We start from the raw sequence: 25,532 nt of genomic DNA, 5'->3' as shown, positions 1-25,532 counted from the left end.
CTGCATTCGAATGTCATATTTAGCGACACAACCTACTTCCTACTTTCAGTTTCGTTTTATTTTTAGAAACAAAATATGAAAGGGTTTTTAGTGGTTGATAGGTTGAATGACATACATTTTATTGAAACAGACAAAGAATTTGCAAGGCACATAAATGAACAAGCTAAAGAATTGGGTCTTATAACAGTTAGTAACTAAATAAATTCACAAAATCTTTTTAAGCTACTTAGTACTCGGACTGACGCTTTTCGGATTTTGAATATATACAAGTTCACATACATTTATACCTCAAGGAGTCCTGTCTAGCTCCACTGTGTTTTGAGAAAATGCTGATTTTTATGTTAATAAACTTTGCTATTTCGCCTGGCCCACTTTCCTTCAGGTATCGTACAGGTATTTTGTATGTTAATATTATAGAAATTTTGACCTTTTACACCCATAATCTGATAATGAAATTAATGTTAAGACACTCGATCCACAAACAGAACTATGCTCTTCCTCTCTTTTGTATATAACAGGATAGATTAATAACTACAACTCCTGGCATAGGTTTGTTAAATTTAATGGATATGTCTGGGTATAGAACTGTTCACTTATTCGGGTAGGTAATGTGTATGCAGCCAGAAAGCTCAGTGGTAGAGTCATGATACAGTATTTTACAGTAATAGTTCCTAGTCATGCTACACATTTTTCTCATCCTGTGACATTTGGTGCTTAACATGGTGCCGTTATGGTAAAATGTATATAGCTCTTGGTCCAATATTACATTGTTCTCTATATAAACCCATTAGAAATGTGAGGACAAATTTCAATATATGGGAGTATGCCCAGGTTTACTTTTCCCAACAATTAGGGTTGTTTAAGTGGATGAATAGCTCAGAGGTAACCCGAAGAAATTTTTTCCCTAGGTCCCGGTTTACTCCCGGTTTCAGGCTGCACATTTTTCTCACCCTGTGACAGATAAACATAATTAAAAATACATACTAGTAATTATAATAGAAGTTGATTGATAATACATAAAATATAACATTACAAAAATTGAGCGATGCAAATAAAAATTATTTCAAGAAAATGAATTAAATGATAAGAATCTTACCACAGCATCTCTATTAATAATGAAAACATCTTAATAATAAAAAACTTAATAATAAGTTATATTTCTTATCTAATATTCTCTCAAGTAAATGTATATAAATTTATGTAACTATTTGATATCTATACTCGTGAGAGAATAAAGACTAGGTGATCTGGAAAAGGTTAGTTTGCATGAATTTGGAAGAAAGGAAATGTTGATCTATATCTATATATAGATCTAGTTAATATATTTTGTTTCTATAATTACATGTTTTTAATCTGAATATCTATTTCAGGATGATGACGCTGATATATACACAGTTGATCCGAATATTGTAATGCAACAGTTTTCACCTTTATTTATGTCACAGTGGTTTATGATAGATCATGCCAAGAATCCGTGTTCATCAATTATATGTGAAAATGATTTTCTTTTTGTATTCAGAAATGTAAGTTAACGTCAGTTTATGTGTTTTCTGTATCTGAACTTTTATATTTCCTAGCACATATTATGTTTTTTAGTTATAAAAAGTTTTGTCAGTTTATATGACCATATAAAATAATGTGAAAATCGTATTTTTTAAAGGCCTGCTCACAAAAAGATAAAGAAGGGACACATTTATGTACACAAAGTAAAATATTTTAGTATGGAACAGAACAGATTTTACATTCATTCATCTTCTATACAAGTGAAGTTAAAAACATGTTTTAATGATGTCAATAGTATTGTGGTAAAGTTACTACAAAGATTCTGTGGAAAATCTAGTCGAAAATATATATCAAACTATTTGTTCATAAATAAATGCTTATAATTAGCTATGTCAGTAACATTTTGTACTTTTTAAAAGTGCATAAAACAATTATATACATGTCCATTTGAATTATAATGATAAAATACTAATCTCTGATGGTAATTTATGCATCTTAGATGGATATTTGATTTTCGACTTAACTTATTAGACAAAAAAAATGTTGAATTTATATCACATGTTTTTTGCTTTTGCTATTATGATCATCGTGGCTTTTTCATGCAAAAACTTTAATGTAGCCCATTATTCAAACATTTTAAACATTATCAACATAAAACTTGGATTACTTGCTTATCTTGACAAGGTGAAGTTGAAAGACGAGCAGCAGACATGTATATTTCTGAAAGCTATATTTTTGGAGTTATGCCCCTTTTTAACATTGTCTTTTTGTAAAAAGTGTTTATTTTAACAGAGGAGCATTAACATCTTATGCAGTGCTCTTGTTTAAATTGTAATTAAGTAAATGATTTAGAAAATGTTTGTTTTCAGTTTGAAGACTATCTCATTGTTGCTATAAATGGAGATAACTCCGAGTCTGAAGATTTTCTGACTAGAAAGACGTTGGTTTTCATTCGGCTGATTGGTTTTACAATGGGTCCTGTTAGTGAAGAGTAAGTTATTGTCAGTATATTTTTTAACCCTTTCCCAGACACAATTGTGTAATGGACCTTTGAAACTGACCTTCCCAATTTTCTAAGATTGTTAGTGAACAATATAAAACTAAATAACCAAGATTATCGAGTCTGGTTATTGGTGATTCGCATACATGTAATAGCTAGCCTGGCTAATAACGAGAGGTTAATACATGGCAGAGAAGACAATAATCAACCTGGTTCAAAAATAATGACCTGTAGTGCTTTGGTCTTAGTTATTCATTAAAGCAGCTTGCCTCCAGATTCCTGCTGATTTTCATGAAAATTTTGAAAATGTATGAAAAACTAAAATTTTGTTAAGCTGACAAAGAAAATAATATGCACATTGCAAACGACAGTAACAACCCATGTAAATTACCAAAAAGAGGTCAAAATATGCAAAATTTGCCCTTACTGCATAAGTATTGCAGTAGAAATATGGTGAAAATTACTGAAAAATCGGCCATTTATCGCAAATAACATTGAAGTTATTACTTTTATCTTCAGTTTTTTAGCTCACCTGTCACAAAGTGACAGGGTGAGCTTTTGTGATCGCTTTTCGTCCGGCGTCCGTCCGGCGTCCGTCCATCCGTCGTCCGTCCGTCCGTAAACTTTTACTTTAAATGACATCTCCTCATAAACCACTAAGCCAATTTCATCCAAACTTCACAGGAATGTTCCTTTGGTGGTCACCTTTAAAAATTGTTCAAAGAATTTAATTCCATGCAGAACTCTGGTTGCCATGGCAACCGAAAGAAAAAACTTTAAATATCTTCTTTTAAAAAATCATAAGAGCTAGAGCTTAGATATTTGGCATGAAACATCTTCTAGTAAGTGTCTACCAAGTTTGTTTAAATAAAAACCCTGGGGTCAAAATTGGCCCCGCCGGGGGGGGGGGGGTCATTGATTTTCCCTATATACATATAGTAAAAACTTAAAAAATCTTCTTTTAAAGAACCAAAAGAGCTACAGCTAAGATATTTAGCATGAAACATGTTCTAATGGGTGTCTACCAAGTTTGTTCAAATAATAGCCCTGGGGTCAAAATTGGCCCCGCCCCGGGGGGTCATTGATTTTCCCTATATGCATATAGTAAAAACTTAAAAAATCTTCTTTTAAAGAATTCAAAGAGCTATGGCTAAGATATTTAGCATGAAACATGTTCTAATGGGTGTCTACCAAGTTTGTTCAAATAAAAGCCCTGGGGTCAAAATTGGCCCCGCCCCGGGGGGTCATTGATTTTCCCTATATGCATATAGTATAAAAACTTAAAAAATCTTCTTTTAAAGAACTCAAAGAGCTATGGCTAAGATATTTAGCATCAAACATGTTCTAATAGGTGTCTACCAAGTTTGTTCAAATAAAAGCCCTGGGGTCAAAATTGGCCCGCCCCGGGGGGTCATTGATTTTCCCTATATGCATATAGTAAAAACTTAAAATATCTTCTTTTAAAGAACCAAAAGAGCTAGAGCTAAGATTTTTAGCATGAAACATGTTCTAATAGGTGTTTACCAAGTTTGTTTAAATAAAAGCCCTGGGGTCAAAATTGGCCCCGCCCCGGGGGGTCATTGATTTTCCCTATATGCATATAGTAAAAACTTAAGAAATCTTCTTTTAAAGAACCAAAAGAGCTAGAGCTAAGATATTTAGCATGAAACATGTTCTAATGGGTGTCTACCAAGTTTGTTCAAATAAAAGCCCTGGGGGTCAAAATTGGCCCCGCCCCGGGGGGTCAAAATTGGCCCCGCCCCGGGGGGTCAAAATTGGCCCCGCCCCGGGGGGTCATTGATTTTCCCTATATGCATATAATAAAAACTTTAAAAATCTTCTTTTAAAGAACTCAAAGAGCTATGGCTAAGATATTGAGCATCAAACATGTTCTAATAGGTGTCTACCAAGTTTGTTTAAATAAAAGCCCTGGGGTCAAAATTGGCCCCACCCCAGGGGGTCATTGATTTTCCCTATATGCAAATAGTAAAAACTTAAAAAATCTTCTTTTAAAGAACCAAAAGAGTTAAATCTAAGATATTTAGCATGAAACATGTTCTAATAAGTGTCTACTAAGTTTGTTCAAATAAAAGCCCTGGGGTCAAAATTGGCCCCGCCCCGGGGGATCATTGATTTTCCCTATATGCATATAGTAAAAACTTAAAAAATCTTCTTTTAAAGAACTCAAAGAGCTATGGCTAAGATATTTAGCATCAAACATGTTCTAATAGGTGTCTACCAAGTTTGTTCAAATAAAAGCCCTGGGGTCAAAATTGGCCCCGCCCCGGGGGTCATTGATTTTCCTTATATGTGTATAGCAAAAACTTAAAAAATCCTCTTTGAAAAACCCAAATAGCTAGAGTTAAGATATTAAGCATGAAACATCTTTTAGTGAGTGTCTACAAAGTTTGTTCAAATAAAAGACCTGGGGTCAAAATTGGCCCTGCCCCGGGGGTCATTGATTTTCTTTATATGTGTATAGCAAAAACTTAAAAATCTTCTTTGAAAAAACCCAAATAGCTAAAGTTTAGATATTAAGCATGAAACATCTCCTAGTAAGTGTCTACAAAGTTTGTTCAAATAAAAGCCCTGGGGTCAAAACTGGCCCGGCCCCAGGGGTGTCATTGTTTTTAACTATATGTGTATAGTAAAAACTTTAAAAAAATCTTCTTTCAATAAAGCCCAATGAGCTATAGAGCTTAGATGTTTAGCGTGAAACATCTTCTTATGGGTGTCTACAGAGTTTGTGCAAATAAAAGCCCTTGGGTTAAATTGGCCCTGCAACGTTGGGTGGGGGTTGGGGGCCTATATACAGGTGAGCGACCTCAGGGCCATCATGGCCCTCTTGTTTTTATTTTTTCATAAAACCTTAATACATTTTTCTCAAGTTTGATTTTCTTGAAATATTTTGGCTCATCTGGGAGGCATGCAGCTTTAAGGGCTGGTCTGTCTATGAATGATATGTGTTTTGCTTGTGTTTAGGATTGGGAAGCCTCAGTTTACAAGTAAAATGGAAAGGTGGAGTTTTCTACGACATCTACTGTCCACATGGACTTACCTGGCAAAGCATGAGCAATCCTTTCTTGTTGAGGTAAATATTCCATGCAAACATGTCTCTCTCAATTCAGATAATTATACAGTATGTATTAATCAGAATTCCACTGAATCAGTGTCATGGACTAATGTTATTGTCACTAAGTTATTTAAGGTGTTTCATGCAGTTCCTGAATTTTTACATTGAGTAGGTAACAGTATAAAGTATGGTCAGACCACAAGGATAATGCTGGTTGGCTTGGTTATATATAATACTGGTGGCGCAACTCTGTCATTTTAATCATTTGCTGTGTTTTTTATATTCTTTATTATTTATCAAAACATCTTGAACTTTAGGTTAAAACATAGTGAAATACATATTTGATAACAGAAACTTTGGACAGATATGAAGATATCAATCATGATTTTTGTTTGCTCATTATTATCATAAATAGATGCTAAATAAATAAATAAATAGATAAAGTAAAATGGTCTGATTGCAACATGTAGCGTTATTTACACAAACTCTTTAATTGACAGGCTGTGGAAAAATTACATATGAACCAGGTTGTGAGCGAGCAGTGTGTTGAAATTCTCCAGGCTGCAGTGAATAAATTCCAGGAGGCAGGAGAAAAATATACCCAGCATGCATTACTTCTTGTCAACAGCAAGCTGCTGTCTCTCTATTCTAAGTATGGAATATTTTATGTTATTCTTATTGATTGTATGTACATTTGTAGTTAATATTTTAAATTGATACATGTACTTTTGGTCAGGTTATTTAATTATTTAATCTAAATATTTGTCCCTTTCTTACCACTTAATGAATAAATGCATGTTTTTTAAATAAAAATATAGAAAGATTATACATGTGCACTCTGAATAGTCAGAATTTGCATACAACAAAGTCATGTGATCAGTTGTACATTACAGGTTTAACATATTGATTAAAGTTCAGTAAGTGATTTTTGAAAAAAGATTTTATTTTACAATTGATCTGCCGTTATTTGTAGCCGCAATGCTCCGGAACTGCAGTCGTCGGACATTTTGTGTATCATACTACTGGTTCGATGTCTGTTCCCAACATATGATAAACTTGAAGACCTGTTTGCTCAGTCGTATAGAGATACTAGTAAAGGACCATTAAGGTATTATAATTTACTATGTATGATTAATCTAATATACAGTCAACTCTCGTTATCTCGAAGTCATCTGGACCGTCCAAAAAATATCGAGATAACGAAATGTCGAGATAAACATATTTGGGTTTGAATAAGGCAGAAACTGATTTTTACAAAAGACATGTGCATACCTTATGTCAAATAAACTATGATATCCCCATGTTTTGTTTTCATAGGCCCAGTCAATATTTAACAAAGTAACATTAGTGGAAAGTTTACCAGTGGAAATACGGGTTTCTGTGATAAAAACACATAGTGAGGTTTACTCAGTAATACACCAATATAGTGAAAACATTGTTTTCAGGGTGGTTGATCCAGATATCCTCCCGGGTTAGTTATCGGGTCTTTCTCGATGTTGTTCGACCACTGATTGATTTGCTGGTGATGTTGTGAAACAATATTGCAACGATAGCGTTTCTATACTTTCACTATTTCATTTACATTTAAAGTCATATTGAATTGATACAGTGTTCGAATATTTATAAAGAACGTAAAATTTACTCATTTTGGACATAAGTCAATCAACACCCTAAATAGATTAACTTTTATTAAAACAGCTAAACATGTTACAAACATAATCATCATTATGACACGCGCTATTGAGCAATTATCGTCTAGTTTGTGTTTTTCACACGTCTGAAGGGAACAGACTAGAGAAAACTATTAGTTGAGATAAACAAAGGATAATAGTGTGAAAATAACTGTTGGGGCTGAAATTGTACATCGAGATACTGAAAATATGGAAATAAAAAATATCGCGATAAACAAATATTTCCAATAAAGATTAAGAAGGAAGAAAATCGGGACTTTCAAAATTTCATCGAGATAACGAAATATCGAGAAAAGAGATGTCGAGATAACGATAGTTGACTGTATTATGTTTCTTCTTAGCTTTACTTTGGCCTTGGATGGAAGACAGGTACCTGCTCATGCCTGAAAAAAATGCATGTAAGGGGACCTGAAGACTTTCCCTACAAATAAATCTGAAAAGTGGCAATAAATATGACCTTAACTATGTTGGTGTGATTTAAAACTCAAATAATATCTAGCTTTACTTATTGATAGAGATCTCAGGTGTTTCTCTGTCAGTTATGTTAGTCTAATAAATTCTAGCTGGATAACTTACCACATGAAAGAATTGAATGTCATTGAAGGAATTTAAACTGCAGTATACAGAAAGCTGTTTTAAAGTCAGCATCCTTGACTACTCTGCCTTAGACAGTCCGTCATTTCTTAGTTTATACAGACATTATTTTAGTTTGATAGTGTAGGAAAATATCAGCTTATAGACATACTCTCAAATGGGTTCCTGGAGCCAACCAGTAATGAGAAATGAGTGTAATGTAAAGTTTCTTGTTCAAGGAAACAACGACTTGCCTCTGATGGAGTTTGATCTTACATTGCTAGTGATCCTTAGATTATTAGTCTGATGCATATTAACAACTACCTAAAACTCTAAAAGCATTGGACGTAAATGCTATATTTTGATACATTTATAACAATTTAAACTCTAATAAAAAGCACTTGAAGTACATGCTATATTTTGATACATTTATAACAATTTAAACTCTAATAAAAAGCACTTGAAGTACATGTTATATTTTGATAGGTACGAGGCTCGTTCACCGGCCACAGTGCCAGTAAGGCAGCTACAGAGAGAAAGATACGAGAGTGCCGTAGAGGGTTTCACTACTGGAGATGAAACAGAAAATGATGAAGTAACACTTATAATGATCCTTTCGTATCTAAACTAAACAAAGGTTAAAAATAATGTCCACATTAAAAGTAGAGTGTTACCCTTGTTTCCATTGCATTTTACTCTTAAGTCAGATATATTTAATGCAAGGGATAGTTGGTGCAAGCCATGCTAGGTTCATCACCATATTTCTTCAGTTAACTGTTAAAGCTTATAAAAATTCTGAATTGAAGTGATTACTTAGTTATAGAATTGTCATAGAATACTTATTTCGAGTTATTTCATATATGTGTTAAATAGAATGTTAAATATGTGTAGATGCAATACTAAAATTATGATACTTGTTGAATAAAACAAAATTATGCTTGCCAGAGGCTTGCATAATATTATTTTATTTAACTTGTTCAATAAATTTATTATTAAACCTACACTCATTCAGTATCCTCTATTTTCCTAATAATTTTCATAGTGGATTCTAGTTAAAAGATGGGAATATTTTTTACAGTATTTCAGTGCAAGAGAAAACAAATATCAAGATGACAATAGCTCGTCTCCACTAGAGGGAATATCACCGGTCGACCGTTCTTCTGATTCCAGTATGTAAAAAACTTAGTTTGTCAAATATCTTGGGAGGCTTGTCGAGCCCTTTCTGCCCATATCAGCCGAGCCTGATAAAATTGATATCAAAAGACAGAAGCATGTTTTTCTATTTATCATTTAACACATAAAACTGTCAAAATAACAAAATAGTCTACTTTTAAATAGCGAATTTCGTAAAAAAGGGGATTTTTGTTCAAAGAAATAATTCTTGAATACGAATTCATCCACCCCTGAAACTTAGAATTTGTAAATGGTGGCCACTTTTTCTTTCGACTCGGATAAAATTAAAAGATACAACAGAATGTAGCATTATGTAGGCCTAACACGATAAAATTCTTACCTTTAATTTAAACATCGATCCAAAAAATCCCTTAGAATCACATAAACTTTACTGCACTTTTTGTCTTGAATTCTCAAATTCAAAAGTTCACGATTATTTCAATATTTAACAAAAGTCAAATCGGCAATCAAACACAAGCTACACAAACATGCGTCTTATTTTTAAAACGAAACAATTTGTTCACTTCATCTTATTAAATAATAATCTGGCAAAATAAAGTAAACATTTACAAGTTCTCAAAGAAAATCGTCTAGCCTGTTTGTTATGATTACATGTATTGTATGACGTGAACATTGATGATGTCATTTGCAATATAAATTATGATGTCACTTCATTTAGTTGGTGTTAAAACTATTCGCTACATGTATCTAATTTATTCGTAATTGAAATCGCAATTGAAATAATAAATAAATAAATGTAGCATCTTGATTCAAGACTTGTAAGGGTATGAGATTACATTGTAGAATTCACATGCTGATGAAAATGAGAATATAAGCAATTGAAAAAAGTCTGTTAAAAATGGGCGGGGCTTATTTTTGATATCAGGTTACTGACCTTATATCAAAAATAATTATCAGGCAAGTGTTATTGGGCAGTTACCATAGCAGTTGCATGATAAATAGCTATATCATAAATGACAAATGGTAATTTTGTAGCATTATTGACGTTAGAGATAAATACAAGTCTTGTATCTTTGTTTCTTGTATTTTGCAAGCATATTGTTATAGTTATACAGTGAGAATACAAGCATGAAAAATATAGACATGTACAAAGTTTAGCTGAACATGAATTAATTCATATGAATCTGATGGCAATACTGTCAAACAAGCAATCACATCTTACAGGTTACTTAAAAAAAAATCAGCATATTTTCCTATATCTTTATCACAACTGTAAGTTAAAAAAATGCTGACCTTTACACCAAGCACAAGTTTCATTTTGACCAACACTATTAAAATATCAAATTAATGTGCTATATCAATAACTTCATGAGAAGATGCGGGTCTTTGCAAAAATCTGTTAGGATGATTTAAACATATCTCAAGGTTTAAACAACAATGAAGATATTATAACAATGTCACACTTAAAATTCAGATTTAGTTTTTTAAGCATAAACTTACCAGTATGTTAAGAGATTCTTTATATTATGGACTTGGTTTATTAAACTCTATAAGAATGATTTGTTACATAATTATAACAACTTGAGCCGCGTCATGACAATACCAACATAATGGGTTTGCGACCAGCATGGATCCAGACCAGCCTGCAGATCCGTGCAGTCTGATCAGGATCCATGCTGTTCGCTTACCATCTCTATTACAAGTAGAGAAACTGATAGCGAACAGCATGGATCCTGATCAGACTGCGCAGATCGCAGACCCACTATGTTGGTTTTGTTGTGACGCGGCTCAACTTTTTTTGAACAGATGGAGGTAAAACACCATACCCTGAGGTGTCGGAGAATTATGTTACACCTACAACATCACCTACAACCTTACATGCCATGAACATTACAACCCAGAAATCACAAGATTTGAAGAAGACCCTAGACCTGTTTAAGTCGGTAAACAGTATTAAAGGGGAACGTTCAGTAAGGTCAAGAAGTCATACCCTGGGTGAGGTGGAAGAACAATTAGGAAAAAAGGCAACCCAGATGACAGCTGGGAGAGGTCGGAGCTCAAGTCTATGTGATGATTTAAGAAAAGGTTTGTATTGCAGCTTCAATGATCTGTATTGAAATATATAATCGAGATTTCGTTCTCCAATTCCACATTCTAATAAAGTGACTTTTGTTATTTTTAAATAAAGACATAATATCAGTTTCAGCAGTGTTTGTTGCCTATTTTAACACTGGTTTGGACATTTGATGGAAAGGAATTGACAATAAGGGCCGGAGGGCTGAGTGGTTAATTTTTTTCCTATCAAAACAACAAAATTGGTGTTAAATAGCCGATAAAAACACTGCTCAGATCGATATTTTGGTTATAACAAAACAAAATAATGGAAATTACTTCTGCTTTTTCTTCTAGCAGAGATTACTTCTGTTGCTGATTTCGCACCCTACTGTTGCCAAAGTATAAAAACTGTTAAACAATAGAAATAATAAGAAAAATGTTTCACCTTATTATTCAAGAATTATTTTATCAAGTTTTCAACAATTTAAACATATGTGTCAGACTGATTGTGTTTACATCAGTGCTTGATTAATCATTCTTCAAACCCTACCAATGTCATTTTGAAATGATGTCATTCTGGTGCCTTTATAAATGAGTTACATACTTAGGATGATGACATTATGCTGCTTACAAATTGGCGCCGCTTTGTCTTATATTAATTGGATCAAACCTGTTGGCATCATATGAAAAGAAAAAATAATAAGAATGGAAAATATCAATGAAAATGCATTATTATTGTTATCTTAAATAGGCTTTGTAAACTACCTTATCAAGGGAAAAACATAACAGCTTCTTTGTGTGTAGTGACAAAATCAAGAGGAGTGTTAGAATTAAAGATATACTATGCTCATCTTAGGGTAAAATACCTTTATTGCAGAATTTTATTGAAATCTATGCAATTATTTATGCCAAATTTGAATAAGTTATTTGAATAAGAGAATGCAAAACTATGTTTTGGAAACTACATTCCCTTTTAATCGTCAGGTTAATGTGTTTTTTTTCCTTCTTAAAATAACTGTCAGTTTTTTTAATGACACCATGTATTCAAATGTGTAAAGTTGAAAATTTCACATACTTTTGAAAAAGACTGTTTTTTCTGTTGTTATAAAGTGACTGATAAATGGACAACCAATGAACAAAGAAAAATATTTTAATTAAGCATTTTCGGGGCCGACCGTGTTTGATGGTTGTCCGGTTTTGGTGGCCCCCAACCAGTATCTTTAACATTTTATTGCAAAATATACACTTTAACATTTTACTGCAAAATATACATGTTTATTTGATCATATACCGGTATACTAGTATATTTGATCTATCAGATCAACCTGATATTTTCTTTTTGACATTTGATTTTGTTTTAAATGTAGATTTCAGAAACTCTTAATATTTGATCATCCAAAATAATATTCAATAATTCTTTTCTTTAATGAATTGATATTGTTTAACCCTTACAATACTAAATATCTTAAATGGACAAAACTGTGAAAATTTTAAAATAATCCCTGCTTGAATAACATACAGTGCATACCATGATCAGATGGCATGAAAAACAGCTTTACAATAACACATTTAGAGGCGTTTACATGTTATACGTGTATATACTAACAAATTGCAAGTGATACAGAATATTTACATAGCAAATTTTAAATCATACACACTAATATGATCACTGGTGTCTACACTTGTAACATAAAGCTTGCTTTGCTCCTTGTCAGTGGCTATTGACCAAGGATGTTTAATTCCATCAGCCTTTTTCAGCAAAACTCGATCTTCTTGCAAATTTGGTGATACAAGATGGATGCTATGGCTACTGCTATTACAAACCAAGAGAGAACCATCATCAAGGGCAACAACTCCACATGGTCTTATCAGATGTTTATCATTGTACTCTCCCTTTAGTTTACCATTCTTGTCAAAACATTTCACATTTTTGAAGAACCTATCAGAAATAAAGAAATGACTGTTATCAGTGCTAGTTGTAACTCTAGAATCGTCATATAAACTTGCTCCATGCGTATTCTGTTGTATTAATCTGAAAATGTGCCCTTCTAGATCCATGATCTCCACTTTGCCTGGGTTTTGGTAAGTGACAACAAGTTTTCCATCCAAGTAAGACAGATCTGTACATCTTCCTTCAACTTTTAAGTGGTACATTTCCGATAACCTGTCAGGTATTGATAAAAACAAGATTTTACTCTCCTCTGGTAGAGCTACAGCAAGAAGTTGATCTGGTACAATAGTCACACCATTTGGCCTCGAAGATACCTCTCTGTCATAAATTGCTTTCTCTTGTTTTGTGTCTATTAGTTTAATAGCAAGATTTTCCGAGTCGGCCACAGCTATTTGATCCCTGTCAACTATTGCAATAGCCTTGTTTCTACATCTGATTTTATCGGTAGGTATTCTTACATATAAATCACCTGCTGGTATAGCTTCAAGCCTCTCATAAGCATAAGCCCCTCCTGTATGTTTCTCAACCTCCTCAGATTGAGTTTTCACTGCACTACTTACACACACAGTTTCTTGAATTGTTGGTTCTATCTTATCTTCACTGCTATCTTCTGTAAGAATTTGTTCCAAGTCAACTACATCTATTATGTCATTAGCATTATTATCTTCATTAATTTCTTCTGCGATAGGTTGAAGTCTTCTCCTTTTGTTTTTGAATAACCGGTTGTGAAGTTTTTTAAGGTAGTCTTTATGCAAGGAACTTTGAGACTGAGACCCAGACTTAGTTTGAATGTTAATCTTGCCAAAGTTTGTCACCAGCTTCAACATCTTCTGTATTGCTAGATTTGGTTCAAATGTATAGTGATTGTCAGTTGTCTTTTCTTGCATTTGCTTGATGATTGCCTTATACTGTTTCACAAGTCCTGTTTTTGTTTTTATTTGAACATGTATAGCATTGTTTTTCTTTTCTTTTTCCAGTGTTTTAAAGTTATCTATCAATTCTTGGATATCTTTTAGAAGTTTGTTTGAAGCACTTACTACAGAATCTGTTTTTGCATTCTCTTCTGCAAAAATACTGTCAGATTGCAGACTAATGTCAGTTTCCCACTTGTCTAACATCATATTTATTTCATGTCTGAATTTTCTAACTCCATTTTGAAGAGCTGTTTGATTTTTCTGCAGCTTGATCTTTTGTGTGTTGGAGTCTTCACTCATTCTCTTACAGTTGTCTTTTAAGTTGATTAATGACTGTTTGAAATAAATGTAATCAGGATTTGTTTTGTAGTTCTTGAAAACCTCGGGAATATAGTTCACATTACAGTATCTGTGATTTATCATGATGCATGGTCCACAACCGAGGAACTTATGATCACAACAGAAGTACTCTACTAGTTTTCCTTGATGCAGATGACATTTTTCTGCTTGATCATTCTGGGTCGGAGCCACTTTTTGCGTTTTATTACGTAGTGTAAATATACTGTCGGACAGAGCAAGCTTTTTGCTTGGTGTCTGAGGCATATCATTTTTACCTAGGAGAACATGCTTCCTACATGGGGTTGGTTTTTTGTGAACTTTGTAGCATGTTTCACACAAATGTTCGTCACAGTCTTTGCAGTAACCATATGCTGTGACACGAGGACCGTCTCTGTCACATGGTACACAGAACAGTTGAAGATCTTCTTCAGAACCAAGAAAAAAGTATTTTGACAAGTTCCCAGCAACCTTCCTTCCTGATACCTCCATGATACATGCATCACACTCTCTGCAAGGAAAAAAATTAAAACATAGCATTATTTTATAACCATTATTATTTATGCAATACCAATGGATAAATTCTTACTGATTGAAAATTTAAATAATCAATTAATCATTTATTTATTGTTGAAATATTCTACATGAACTTTCAATTTATACCATAAACACAGCTAGCAGCATTAATAAGATCAATTTTTGTATTTTGATATTGACATTATGTCAACTTATGTTCCAAATTCAAAGCTAGACATGTCCATTTAAGAAAGATAGGTTAAATTTCAAAATTTCAGCAAAACCTTATTATGTTAATAAGTGATATGTCTTTCCTGACTGATCTTGCTTTAGAAGAATTTTACTATTTCAGAATAGTGCATTGTTAGTTTAGTTAAGAGATTTAGAAATTGAAATACTGAGATATTTTTGTGATACTGTATGAATGGTTTAATGTGATTTGTAGAACTTTCAATTGTTACAGTTTAATTGTATTTAATATCAGAATACTGAAACTGGATTGAAAACTATATACATAGATACTAGCTAGACTGAAAAGATAAGCTGTTCCGGCTACATATCAATAACTCTAATTCATGTGTAAGGATAATAACTAACGTAACTAGTTAGATGATAGGAAATTTATGATTCTACATGAATATCATTCTATGTATGAAAAATTGCATATAAGGAACGTCCGTGGCCAAGTGGTTAAGGTCATTGACTTCAAATCACTGGCACTTGATGTGAGGTAAAACCCAACAAACAAACAAAAAATCAACAAACTTTACCAGAGCCAGTATAACATGTTGTTGGGTTTTACATTGAACCAACACAGTAAAGGTCATATGGTGACTTCCCAGCTTTACTGGTAGAGGAAGACCTTAGTTGCCCCTCCGTGCTTTATTTCAGGCACAAACAGGCATGTGAGTAGAACCACCCATGTTTCATAAACAAGCTGGATAGCTTCCTCGCATGAAAAAAAAATCAAAGTCCCTATTGGGATTCAAACTCCCATCAGTGAGGGGCAAGTGATTTGAAGTCAACAACCTTAACCACTCAGCCATGGATGCCCCTTAAATAAAATTTTAAAAAATCTGACAGAAATTGCATCATATTATCATGAAATTAATAGCAAAAATCCTGGTTATTCTTTGCCGACTAATGAAGAAAAATATGCAGAAACAATTACTTATTATTATTATCATTTATCATTTATTTATATTGATTTCAGTAAGAATGATGATAGTGTATCTATTTTTAACTTGTATAATAATTTGCAAGCATGCTTAAACATTATCTTCATGATCTTGTTTCTCATTAATTACATACCATATTTTTTATTAATTTTGAAGAATTTTATAGTAAACAAGTCTAGATGTCAAATATAGTAACCTTGAGCCTGATTGTAAATTCATTAATTATACATATTGGCACCAGCTCAACCAAGAAAATTAATAAAATTACCTTAAATAATTATCTATATGTACTACTAAATATAAATTTATTTATCAAAGAATAACAGAGTTTAAAAAAGCTGAAAATTAATGTAAATATTGAATGTTTACCTGATTACACTGTCATGGTCACGTCTCCAAATGTCAAATGATTTTGCAATTCCTGATTTTAGAAAGGGAGGTAAGTCACTCATGTAAAAGCATGATATTCCAGTAGGAGTTGTAAGAATTGTAGAAAGTTTTGTCAATAATCAGAGCTATCAGATATTGCAGTATTGTATTTTGCGAATACTTAGAAGCAATAAGGAGCTTTCCTATGTTACCAGTACATGTATAATCTCTGACCTTGCTGTTCAACATTTTGACTATGAAACCCCCGTATAAAACAATGGATAAATCCAAATTCAAAGCTGGACAAGTCCATTATGCAAATTAAGTGGTAACAGGATTAACATTCTTCTGTAGAGAGAGAGAAAAAGCTATAAATATATTGTATATACATAACAAAACAGGATATCTTTTGGAAGTTTAATGGTTTGATTGCGGTGCCTGTTTGTTCCTTAAGCAATGAATTAGGGCAAGTTTTTTCCCCCTTTGAAAGCTGGAAAAGTATCAATATGATAAAAGCAGTGTAATGTTAAATTCTTATAACTTAGAAAATAGATAAAAATAAATTTATCTGTTTTAACAGAAAGTCACTTGTGCAGTGAAAGAAGTTCATCTGATGTACGGTTGAATAAAGAGGAGCTTGAAGAAGATGGCTTGTTTCCGGACACAGAAGAGGACAGGGACTGTGTTAAACAGGCAGTGTTCTTATCAACATCAATCTGTAAATTCTCCCCATATCAGATACACTGTCGTAGAATATTTCCTGGAATTATCCTTGTTGTATTGACTGAGGTATATATTCTAATATTACAGTTAAACTTGTCATTCAATTACGCCTTTCCTGAGGATTGAACCAGCAACCTATGCATCCGATTACTAATATAGGGGTTACCTGTTTCGGTCCTCCGGGGAAGCATTAGTTGTCATTGACAATAATTGATCTTGGACATTGATTGAGTCAAATGGTCATTTTGTCTGTCACCACAGATTCAGAAATTGTGAGGGATTACTAGTCACCGGTGGAGAAATTGGTAATTACTGGTTAGTTTTCCAGGAAAGCCAGTTCAGTAGATAGACTGCTGAGATATAACTAAAAGCGTGTTAAAATCGGATTGAAAAACAAACAAACATAAAAAATATCAGTCTGTTTAACAAATATGTAATTAAATATATTTTGATCTGCATTATCTTATTATTAGGACAAATAGATGGAAAACCAACACAAATTTAGATATCAATACATGTTTCGCTTTATTAGGTTTGTCAGTTTTCTTATTTTTCACATTCAGAGCTACTTTTTTCCAGGTGATAAACATGTAATATGCTCTTAAAAACTATTATTTAAACATTATAAAACCTCATGTTTCCACTTTTTAAAGAAGTCAAACAAATAGTTGTTTATGAGGCATAATTTGCCTTTAAAAGAAAAGAAAAAACCAACTTTGGATTAATGATATTTGAACAATTTTGTGAAATGTGCAGTATTATACATGGTGAAGTTATGCTGCAGATAAACATTTTTGTTTAAGACCTAGCCTATTATGTTCGTAAGAATTCTATTAGAATTTTTAGACTAGTTGTGTGAGTATGACAGGATACCAAAAGTCTTCAAGTAAACAAATTTTTGGAAATTGTCCAAGAATCAGTGTAGTAATATAAAAGATAAAAACTTTCGGTTTAAGTTTTGCTTGCAACATTAATCTTTCAAAAACTATTAATGGTATTCACTTGAAATTTGATACATGCTTTTTGAATTACAATAAAAGGTTACTTTCCAAGACCTATAAATTTGGCATGGATTTTTGATGAAATGAGGCCCTTTTTGAAGATTTTTTTGTTCCTCTCCCAAGACTCATAACTATGTCATGTACCTAATTTGTATGTTTGTGAATAAATCTTCTTCTTTATTGATTTTTACATTATCCAGTCTCTTATTTTACTGACAAGCACTGAAAATAGTTGAACATGCTGTCCTACTGACAGCTTTTGTTAAACTTTGATATCTAATTATTTCTTATAATTATACAAAACTATAGACTATTTCACATGGAAAAAAGTTCTTACTTAATGCATAAAAATCCTTACTTAAAAATTCAGCAGGAAAAAGGTCAGTTTGTTTTATGTATATAGAAGTAAAGATATTTGAATTATTTTTAGATGCCCAAGCTGTCACAGGCCCCAAGACTTGTTCAGCTTTTACAGTTACTGAAGGACCTGATTAATGGACACAAGGATACAATTGGCCGTATACAAGGGCAGATAATCTATGATGCTATTAACTCTCAACTTTCCAAGGTTCTCTTTTCACTACGTAAAGCTAAGGTAATGTTTGACTTTTTTCTATAGACCAAGGTGGTGAAAGTGTTGATATGAATTCAAACACCATCTTTAATTAATTTGATATAAACAGTGAAAATTTGTAGTTTAAGTAAAATTCAAATGTAAATGCTTGTAATTTTTTCAGCATTGTTTACCTTTCGTGTAATTTTTTAACATTGTTTACCTTTTGTTTTATATAGCTTTGTATATATTTTCATTTCCTGTCAGTTATAAAATAAACTTTTTTCAGCCAAGATTAATCAGTTTTAAGTTCACATACTGGATTTACCTCAGTAACTGTTCAGGTAAAAAAGGTAACAAGTCACAACTTTACTATAATCAACTAAATCTACCCTGGTGTTGGTCGTTTTGCACCTCCTATATCCCGCTTTTTCTGTGTTATAATCAACTGATGTTAAGAATATGTTACATTTTGTTTCAGAATCCACTAGACAAGATATGTACAGAGATAAGAAAGAAATGGGAAAGTGATGATGTGCATGGAGGAATATTAGCTTACCTAGAGCAGAATTCAAGAGCAGAAATATCCCAAAGGTAACAAAATTCAACCTTATTATACAGAGTTATTTAAGAGCAGAATTCCTGTGTTAAGAAATGATGGGGAGGGGTGGGAAAAAGAGGGCTGTAGTAAGTACATGTTTTAGTACTGGCAACATATATATAGGGCAAAAGGCTGAAATCAACAAACCCTTGATTATTAGGCAGACACTTTGATCACATGGCCATCACTCCCCTTTTTACTTAGAACAGAAAGGTAATTTATTAAAGAGTGTATAATTCTACTCAGGTGCCCGTTCGTGCCTGAAATAATGCACGGAAGGGCACCTGAGGTCTTCTCCACCAGTAAAGCTGAAACATCGCGATATGACCTATATACTGTGTCAATGTGATGTAAAACCAAAAAAAAAAGAATAAAAAAGAGTGTATAAATATATATTAAGACAGAAATGCAGCCTATTCTATCTAAAACAAGTAAACCAGTGTTATATGCAAATGAAAAGATGTGTTTTTGATATTTTTCAGTTTGGAAAGATCATTGAAGTACCTTTATAATAGACTAACAGAGGTTTTCCTATTTCTCTACCTGTCACCACGACCTTTGACCCCACAAATTACTACTGCCTTGACCTCAGCAACAGAGCTATTTATCAGACACTTGGGTGATTATAAGAACTACCTTATAGTGAAAGCTCAGAGAAACTTCACTATGACAACATATCCTTTTAAAACTATTCTAGAATACTGGTATAAAATAGTGACATGTCATAGGATATAAGCTATATATACATTAATTAACTTTTTTAATTGGTTGATTTTATGTATTTGAGCCATTTAAGCCTTCATTGGGATCGTCTCTCAATTTTATAAACCATACATAGTTTTTCATTATATAAGAATGTTGTCATTATTAATGTCAACTTTAACATCAAAGAAAAATAGAAAAATGTAAATACATGTAATAAATTTCACTCCTTAAAGCTTATTTTATTCCCCCTTTTAACAAACAACCACTTTTTCTATCACTCCGCCAGAGGCAAGCCATTGTTGCTGTGACAAAGAAACTTTATACTCATTGCTACATTTGAAATAAATTTGTCGTATAAACTAATCAGTTGTTCTCTGTCAAACTTACAATATGAAGAGGGTTTGTCATTATTTAATTTGTTTATTTCATCTATACTAACTGTTATGTAATAATGATTCTTTAACCTACCATACATATATAGAGGATTTCCCAGGGCTTGTACATTTCATCTATGTTAACAGACGGACCAATCAGATCATGGCCCCATCTCTTAATATAACTCAGGAAGATGTCCACACGCCCCATGATGCAACACAACTCCTCAAAGAAAAGGTTTTTGATTTTCTATGGTGGTTATCTGAATTAGCTGAACATTGATTAATTTAATTAATTATCGAATTAAACTTATAATAATTTTTGAGGTCATATTGTTATCATATAGGTCATGTGACAATGATTTTTCAGCTTAGATAATGTTTTGATGGTGAAACCATAAATAAACTTGCTAAACTTTACCTTAGATTATTTGCTGTGTTCAGTATAGCAACTATAACACTGTGAGGTTGTGCATACGCAAGATGATTCTAGTCTTCATTTGCATGTTAAAATTCGTATACGAACTTTGGTGTTGCCATGGGATTTTCTGTTTAAAATCGTAATTTATCAACAATATTTGATGAGAATTACAATACTGTTAAAATGGTTCATGAATCTGTAGAATGCTTGGTTTTTAGGCCGACAGCAAAATATTTTTACATATTTATTTAAAGCAGCTTTAATAGATGGTGTTTAAATTATTTTCACACTATGGTGTTTAAAAAAATTAATGTAAATCGTCTGTAATATGGTGGCATCGTAACATTTTATCTTATTCTCAAAACAAATATGAAATAACTATATAACTGTATTTCTTTTATTTTCATGAGCACAGATCTGGAGTATGACCAGTTGGATACAGAAAAAGTTACACGAGGGTCATGTGACCATTACGGCTCGAGAAGGAGATTATCATTTCTCCTATTTCCTCTGGTTTGAAAATTCCTCAGTAAGTCCCTAACTTAAGTCACACAATGCTGATCCGAAAATAATATATAGTTGCTGTGGTAACATTTTTGTTTAAAGTTCACTAGAAATTAGGTATTAGTAAAGGTTACGGTTTATATTACGGTACACTGTACAGTACCCTAACCACACTAAATATCATAAATGGACTTCTCCATTTTTCAATCTGGTCAAAACCATTCATAATATTTGGGGAAAATTACAAAATATGTACATGTACAGTGCAGACCATGATCAGAAGGCACAGATATACTGGCTGATACTGTTCTTCACTGGTCTCATTGGTAGAATCTGTTGTCAACTGGCAGGCAGCGAATTAAATCTTTACATTGAATTTTAATAATTGAATTCTCTCACCCTCACCTTTTTTTTTACAAAGACTTAAATGTAACCTCAAAAGAAAATAATTCAAACATTTAAACAAAAACAAAATTTTTTTTTATATATTTCTGTTTTATGATTTATTGTTAATTTATTAGGGTGTACCAGAGGTGATTCAGAAACCATACAGGGCAGATTGTACAGCTCCACCCCCTGGCATTCTCACTGGTAATTTCTACAAGTAAGTCATTCTCACACTCTTAATAGCTCTCAAATTATGATTTTAAACTCATATATGAGATTCTTGTATTTTTTCATGATTTCTTAGTTTATACATTGTAATTTATTATTTAAGTTTGATTATGTTTGAAGCTTTAATCTTACTGAAACACTCTCCAATCCGTCCCTGGAGTCAATTAATACTAAACAATGAGTGTAAAGTTCCTTGCTCACAGAAACAATACCTTGCCCCTGATGGGGTTTTAACTCAAGTGGTCAGCAATCCTTAGATTAATTGTCTGAATGCGTTGACCACTTGGCCATGTTGATTTCTTGTGAACCAAAACAACATCTGTAGATATATTGATCAACTTTTTGGAGTGAGTTCAGAATGTAACAAGATGTATCCATAGATACCTCATTATTTTAGATAATATATATTCAATACAAAGTTAGAATTTGTGTGACACATCTTTGCTTTGGTATTTTGTAGATTTAGGCAATTTTTCTGTATATGTTGTAATGAAACCTCAATATTTGTCTGATTTAATTAGCCGATATCAACCTTCTGTTGATTTAAATCCTACCGGGCCATTCATTTTAAGCTTGAAAGTAAACCTTTATAGTGTTAGTATTGCATAAATGCATAAAATTCAGGCTTTACCTCCACACTGAGAACTAAGGGTGTAATGGTTAGAAAAAAGGCTAACCTTACAGTAACCTGTTAATCGTGTTAATCGTTTAACCGACTGTACTAATAAAATCCTGAGATTTTCAACATTAACTTTGCTTCTTTAAGACAAGATGACATTTTGCTGTACTCGAAATGAATACAATACATATCCGAATATGGAGTAACTATTTTTCACTAGGGTCGTACTGTACTTGATCAGATCGGAAAAAATACATTGTTGAGTACAACTAAAATACTAAATCTTGTTACAAAAAACTAAGGTAATATTTAGAATCAATCTCAAACTATTATTTTAAAGCACATTTTTATTTATATATATTTCAGATACCTTACCCACAAGTGCTTCCCAAATACTGTGATAAACAACATTCACTGTATAGAACTATTCATGATGCATGTAGGCTTGGCAAATGCACAGTTTATTGCCAATCACTGTAGAGAACTTGCTGCAAGACTTTACGAAACTTCTGGAGAAATGGTCGGCAACATTGGACTGTTTGGCACCTGAGAATATTTCTTAACATAATTCTGATTTTCAAAATAAGTTTTACAATGCATGTAATACAATGGCCAGTATTGAGAATAAGAAAGTAATTCCTAATATTCTGAAATACTTCGAGGCTTGGATAAATAAGGTGTCCATACAGGAATACAGTTGCCTTTACTTATGTTGTACATTGTCCATGCTGTGATAAGACTGATTACAATCTTTTTCTTCTTTTTTTTAAGTTTAATTTTTTTTTAGTTTTAAGTACATGTACAAAACTTTAAATCTTGCTTCTTGTTTATGTCTATGTATATTGATGTATATTATGGGTATTGATGTATATTTATGTTTATTATGTGTATTTATATGTATTTTAGTGTATTAATATATATTTCATCCAAAAATTTAGTTACCTATCATGTTTGTAAATATGTAACTGTGGGAGCAAAATTAATGAAGTGGGGACATAAGTTTTCTATGGTCACACTAACTTCAAGTTTTCTGAAAAAACACAGTCATATATCATTTATGCAATAACAATGTCTTCGTACAGTTATAGAAATATAGGATCTCACATAAGTTGCCATAAATATTATATAAAATGTTACTAAACTTTTAAACAAAGTGTTGCATTGAAAACAAGCAATGTCATGTGGCAAAAAATTATGTGATATTCCCATTGAGTTGTGCAATGTATGGTCATGGACGTATACTTGTATAACAGTATAATGTATCAAAATTTTTGATAATGTTGTATTCAGTCATTTGCTAATTTTAATTTATCTTTATATGTTATGATTAATGTGATTTTGTCTTCTGCTCTTCAATTATACAGTGTACATATGTGCAGAGACATAGATAACAGAGATAAGCAGCTCCTATATACTCCATTGAAATATCACTCATGCCTATCAAAAAGTGAAAAATTAGGCATTTTGTAGCAAATAAAACTTAATGGATGTACATTTGATCCTTTAATATTATATAGCATTTCAAAGGTAAATCTTTTATCTATTGCTGCATGTTAAAATATTGGTAACTTTCCATACCTTTCACTTAGAAAAATATAGCAGAACTGAGCCAGTTTTTTGGTCATATGAATAGTTTTGTAACAAAAATTATTCAGTAGTTCTCTTTAAAAATTGATGTATCATTTATTTAAATGGGAACTGTAAAAATTTTTTCCTGCAGCCATAGACAAATGCATAAGCTTTAAGAAAATATATCATTTTACTGATTTTGATATCTGGTTAATAAGTTTTATTGGCTACACTTATTTTTAAGTTAAGCAGGCACGCGTGATATTTTAACTGGCTAGGAAGTTGCCTATCTCTGTTATCTATGTCTCTGATATGTGTAATCATATAGTTATATATATATATTATTTTATCTGTTCTTGATTTTTATTGCAATACAATAAATTTTTAAAAATCTTAAGCACGTTTGCTTCTTTTTTTTTTAATGTTATACAGTGCAATATTGTAACTTGTCTTTGGTGGTTATACTATAATGATGATTAATTTGGAAGGAAGGAAGAAAGGAAGAAAGAAAATGAGGTATAAATTAAACTTTAAAAAGTGAATAATAAGCAATAAGAACATCGAGTCACAGACCTAGAAATTGCACTTACTTGTAAGCAGATTAGTGTCCAACTTTATTTGTCATCCAATGAAAACGCTGTATTTTTTAAAATATTTTGTGCGTTAATTTTCATAGAAGAACAAAAGTCGATATGATATCGAATTACGTTCATAGTCGACTTCTATTTTTTCATACTACTTCATAGAACGGCATAGTGACGTGATATTAAAAGTGAGTGATTATGAGGCCAAATAAAGTTTGACACTAAATATGTTAGTATTCATCCTTGGCTGTTCTACAGAAATTAGAAACATTCTCCTGTCGCTATCGCTCCCGTCGAAGTTTCTAATTTCTTTAGAACAGCACGGATGAACACTAACATATACATAGAATCCCTATGAACTTCGAAATAGATCTTTATAAACATCACGACAAATTCGCATTCTGAAGATTCCTTAATTCTATCCAGTTCTTTGACTCCTACACTTATATGATGGTCCAGGTTTTTTTTAAACTGTTCATCCGTCTCATTATTAAAACATTGTTACATTTGTGCAGATATGAAACGACCCTGAGAAAATAATGTACAAACACAATTAACAACAGTGGCAGATTCAGGCCCGGGCTTCAGGGCTGCAGCCCCCCCCCCCCCCCCCCCCAGCTTGGCCCTAAGATATGTTTACCAGCTGGGCTGGAACATATTTTTTGTCAGTTTCAAACTTTATTGGCTGTAGTGTACTCCCTTATCAAAACATTTATTGCTGTCATCCAGTTGTTAATCTCCTGCCTGGGGGCTTGGCAGAGATCTTTATCTATCAACATGCTTGATTGGTTAATTACTTTCCAAAGGTCTAATGAAATTAATAGTCACAGATAGTGGCAAATAGATATGTTTAAAAGTACACCATATTAAACTATCTTTTTTTTCCATTTTCTTAAGGAAAGCCCTATAATTAATAAATTGAAAATTATTATTTGTAAATTAAAAAGATGCGAGTTTTATAAAGATAATA

At 32.4% G+C, this 25,532-nt stretch overlaps 1 protein-coding gene across 1 annotated transcript; it reads left to right on the top strand.

The window, feature by feature from the left end:
* Positions 1 to 30: 30 nt before the first annotated feature.
* Positions 31 to 24,375, top strand: LOC132750977 (BLOC-3 complex member HPS1-like). The gene is made up of 17 exons (XM_060741069.1): positions 31 to 186; positions 1,371 to 1,523; positions 2,373 to 2,494; positions 5,486 to 5,594; positions 6,077 to 6,228; positions 6,550 to 6,684; positions 8,327 to 8,435; positions 8,919 to 9,009; positions 10,781 to 11,059; positions 16,874 to 17,082; positions 18,448 to 18,612; positions 19,052 to 19,164; positions 19,654 to 19,849; positions 20,354 to 20,488; positions 21,087 to 21,200; positions 21,697 to 21,779; positions 22,776 to 24,375. The coding sequence occupies exons 1-17, from the start codon at positions 76 to 78 to the stop codon at positions 22,957 to 22,959; spliced, it is 2,460 nt and encodes an 819-aa protein (XP_060597052.1). The 5' UTR covers positions 31 to 75; the 3' UTR covers positions 22,960 to 24,375.
* The last annotated feature ends 1,157 nt before the right edge of the window (positions 24,376 to 25,532 follow it).

The sequence above is a fragment of the Ruditapes philippinarum genome, unplaced genomic scaffold, assembly GCF_026571515.1.
Source record: "Ruditapes philippinarum isolate M1 unplaced genomic scaffold, ASM2657151v2 ctg997_1_1_1_1, whole genome shotgun sequence".
NCBI lineage: Eukaryota > Metazoa > Mollusca > Bivalvia > Venerida > Veneridae > Ruditapes > Ruditapes philippinarum.
The sequence above is the reverse complement of the archived record's forward strand: the minus strand, read 5'-3'. Positions and strand labels throughout refer to the sequence as shown.

Excerpts from the sequence above, each read along its gene's own strand:
- LOC132750977 (XM_060741069.1), top strand. The coding sequence starts at position 76 with ATGAAAGGGTTTTTAGTGGTTGATAGGTTGAATGACATACATTTTATT. Across the intron at positions 1,524-2,372 it reads TTCTTTTTGTATTCAGAAAT|TTTGAAGACTATCTCATTGT; the intron begins GTAAGTTAACGT and ends GTTTGTTTTCAG. Across the intron at positions 11,060-16,873 it reads ATGTGATGATTTAAGAAAAG|AAAGTCACTTGTGCAGTGAA; the intron begins GTTTGTATTGCA and ends CTGTTTTAACAG.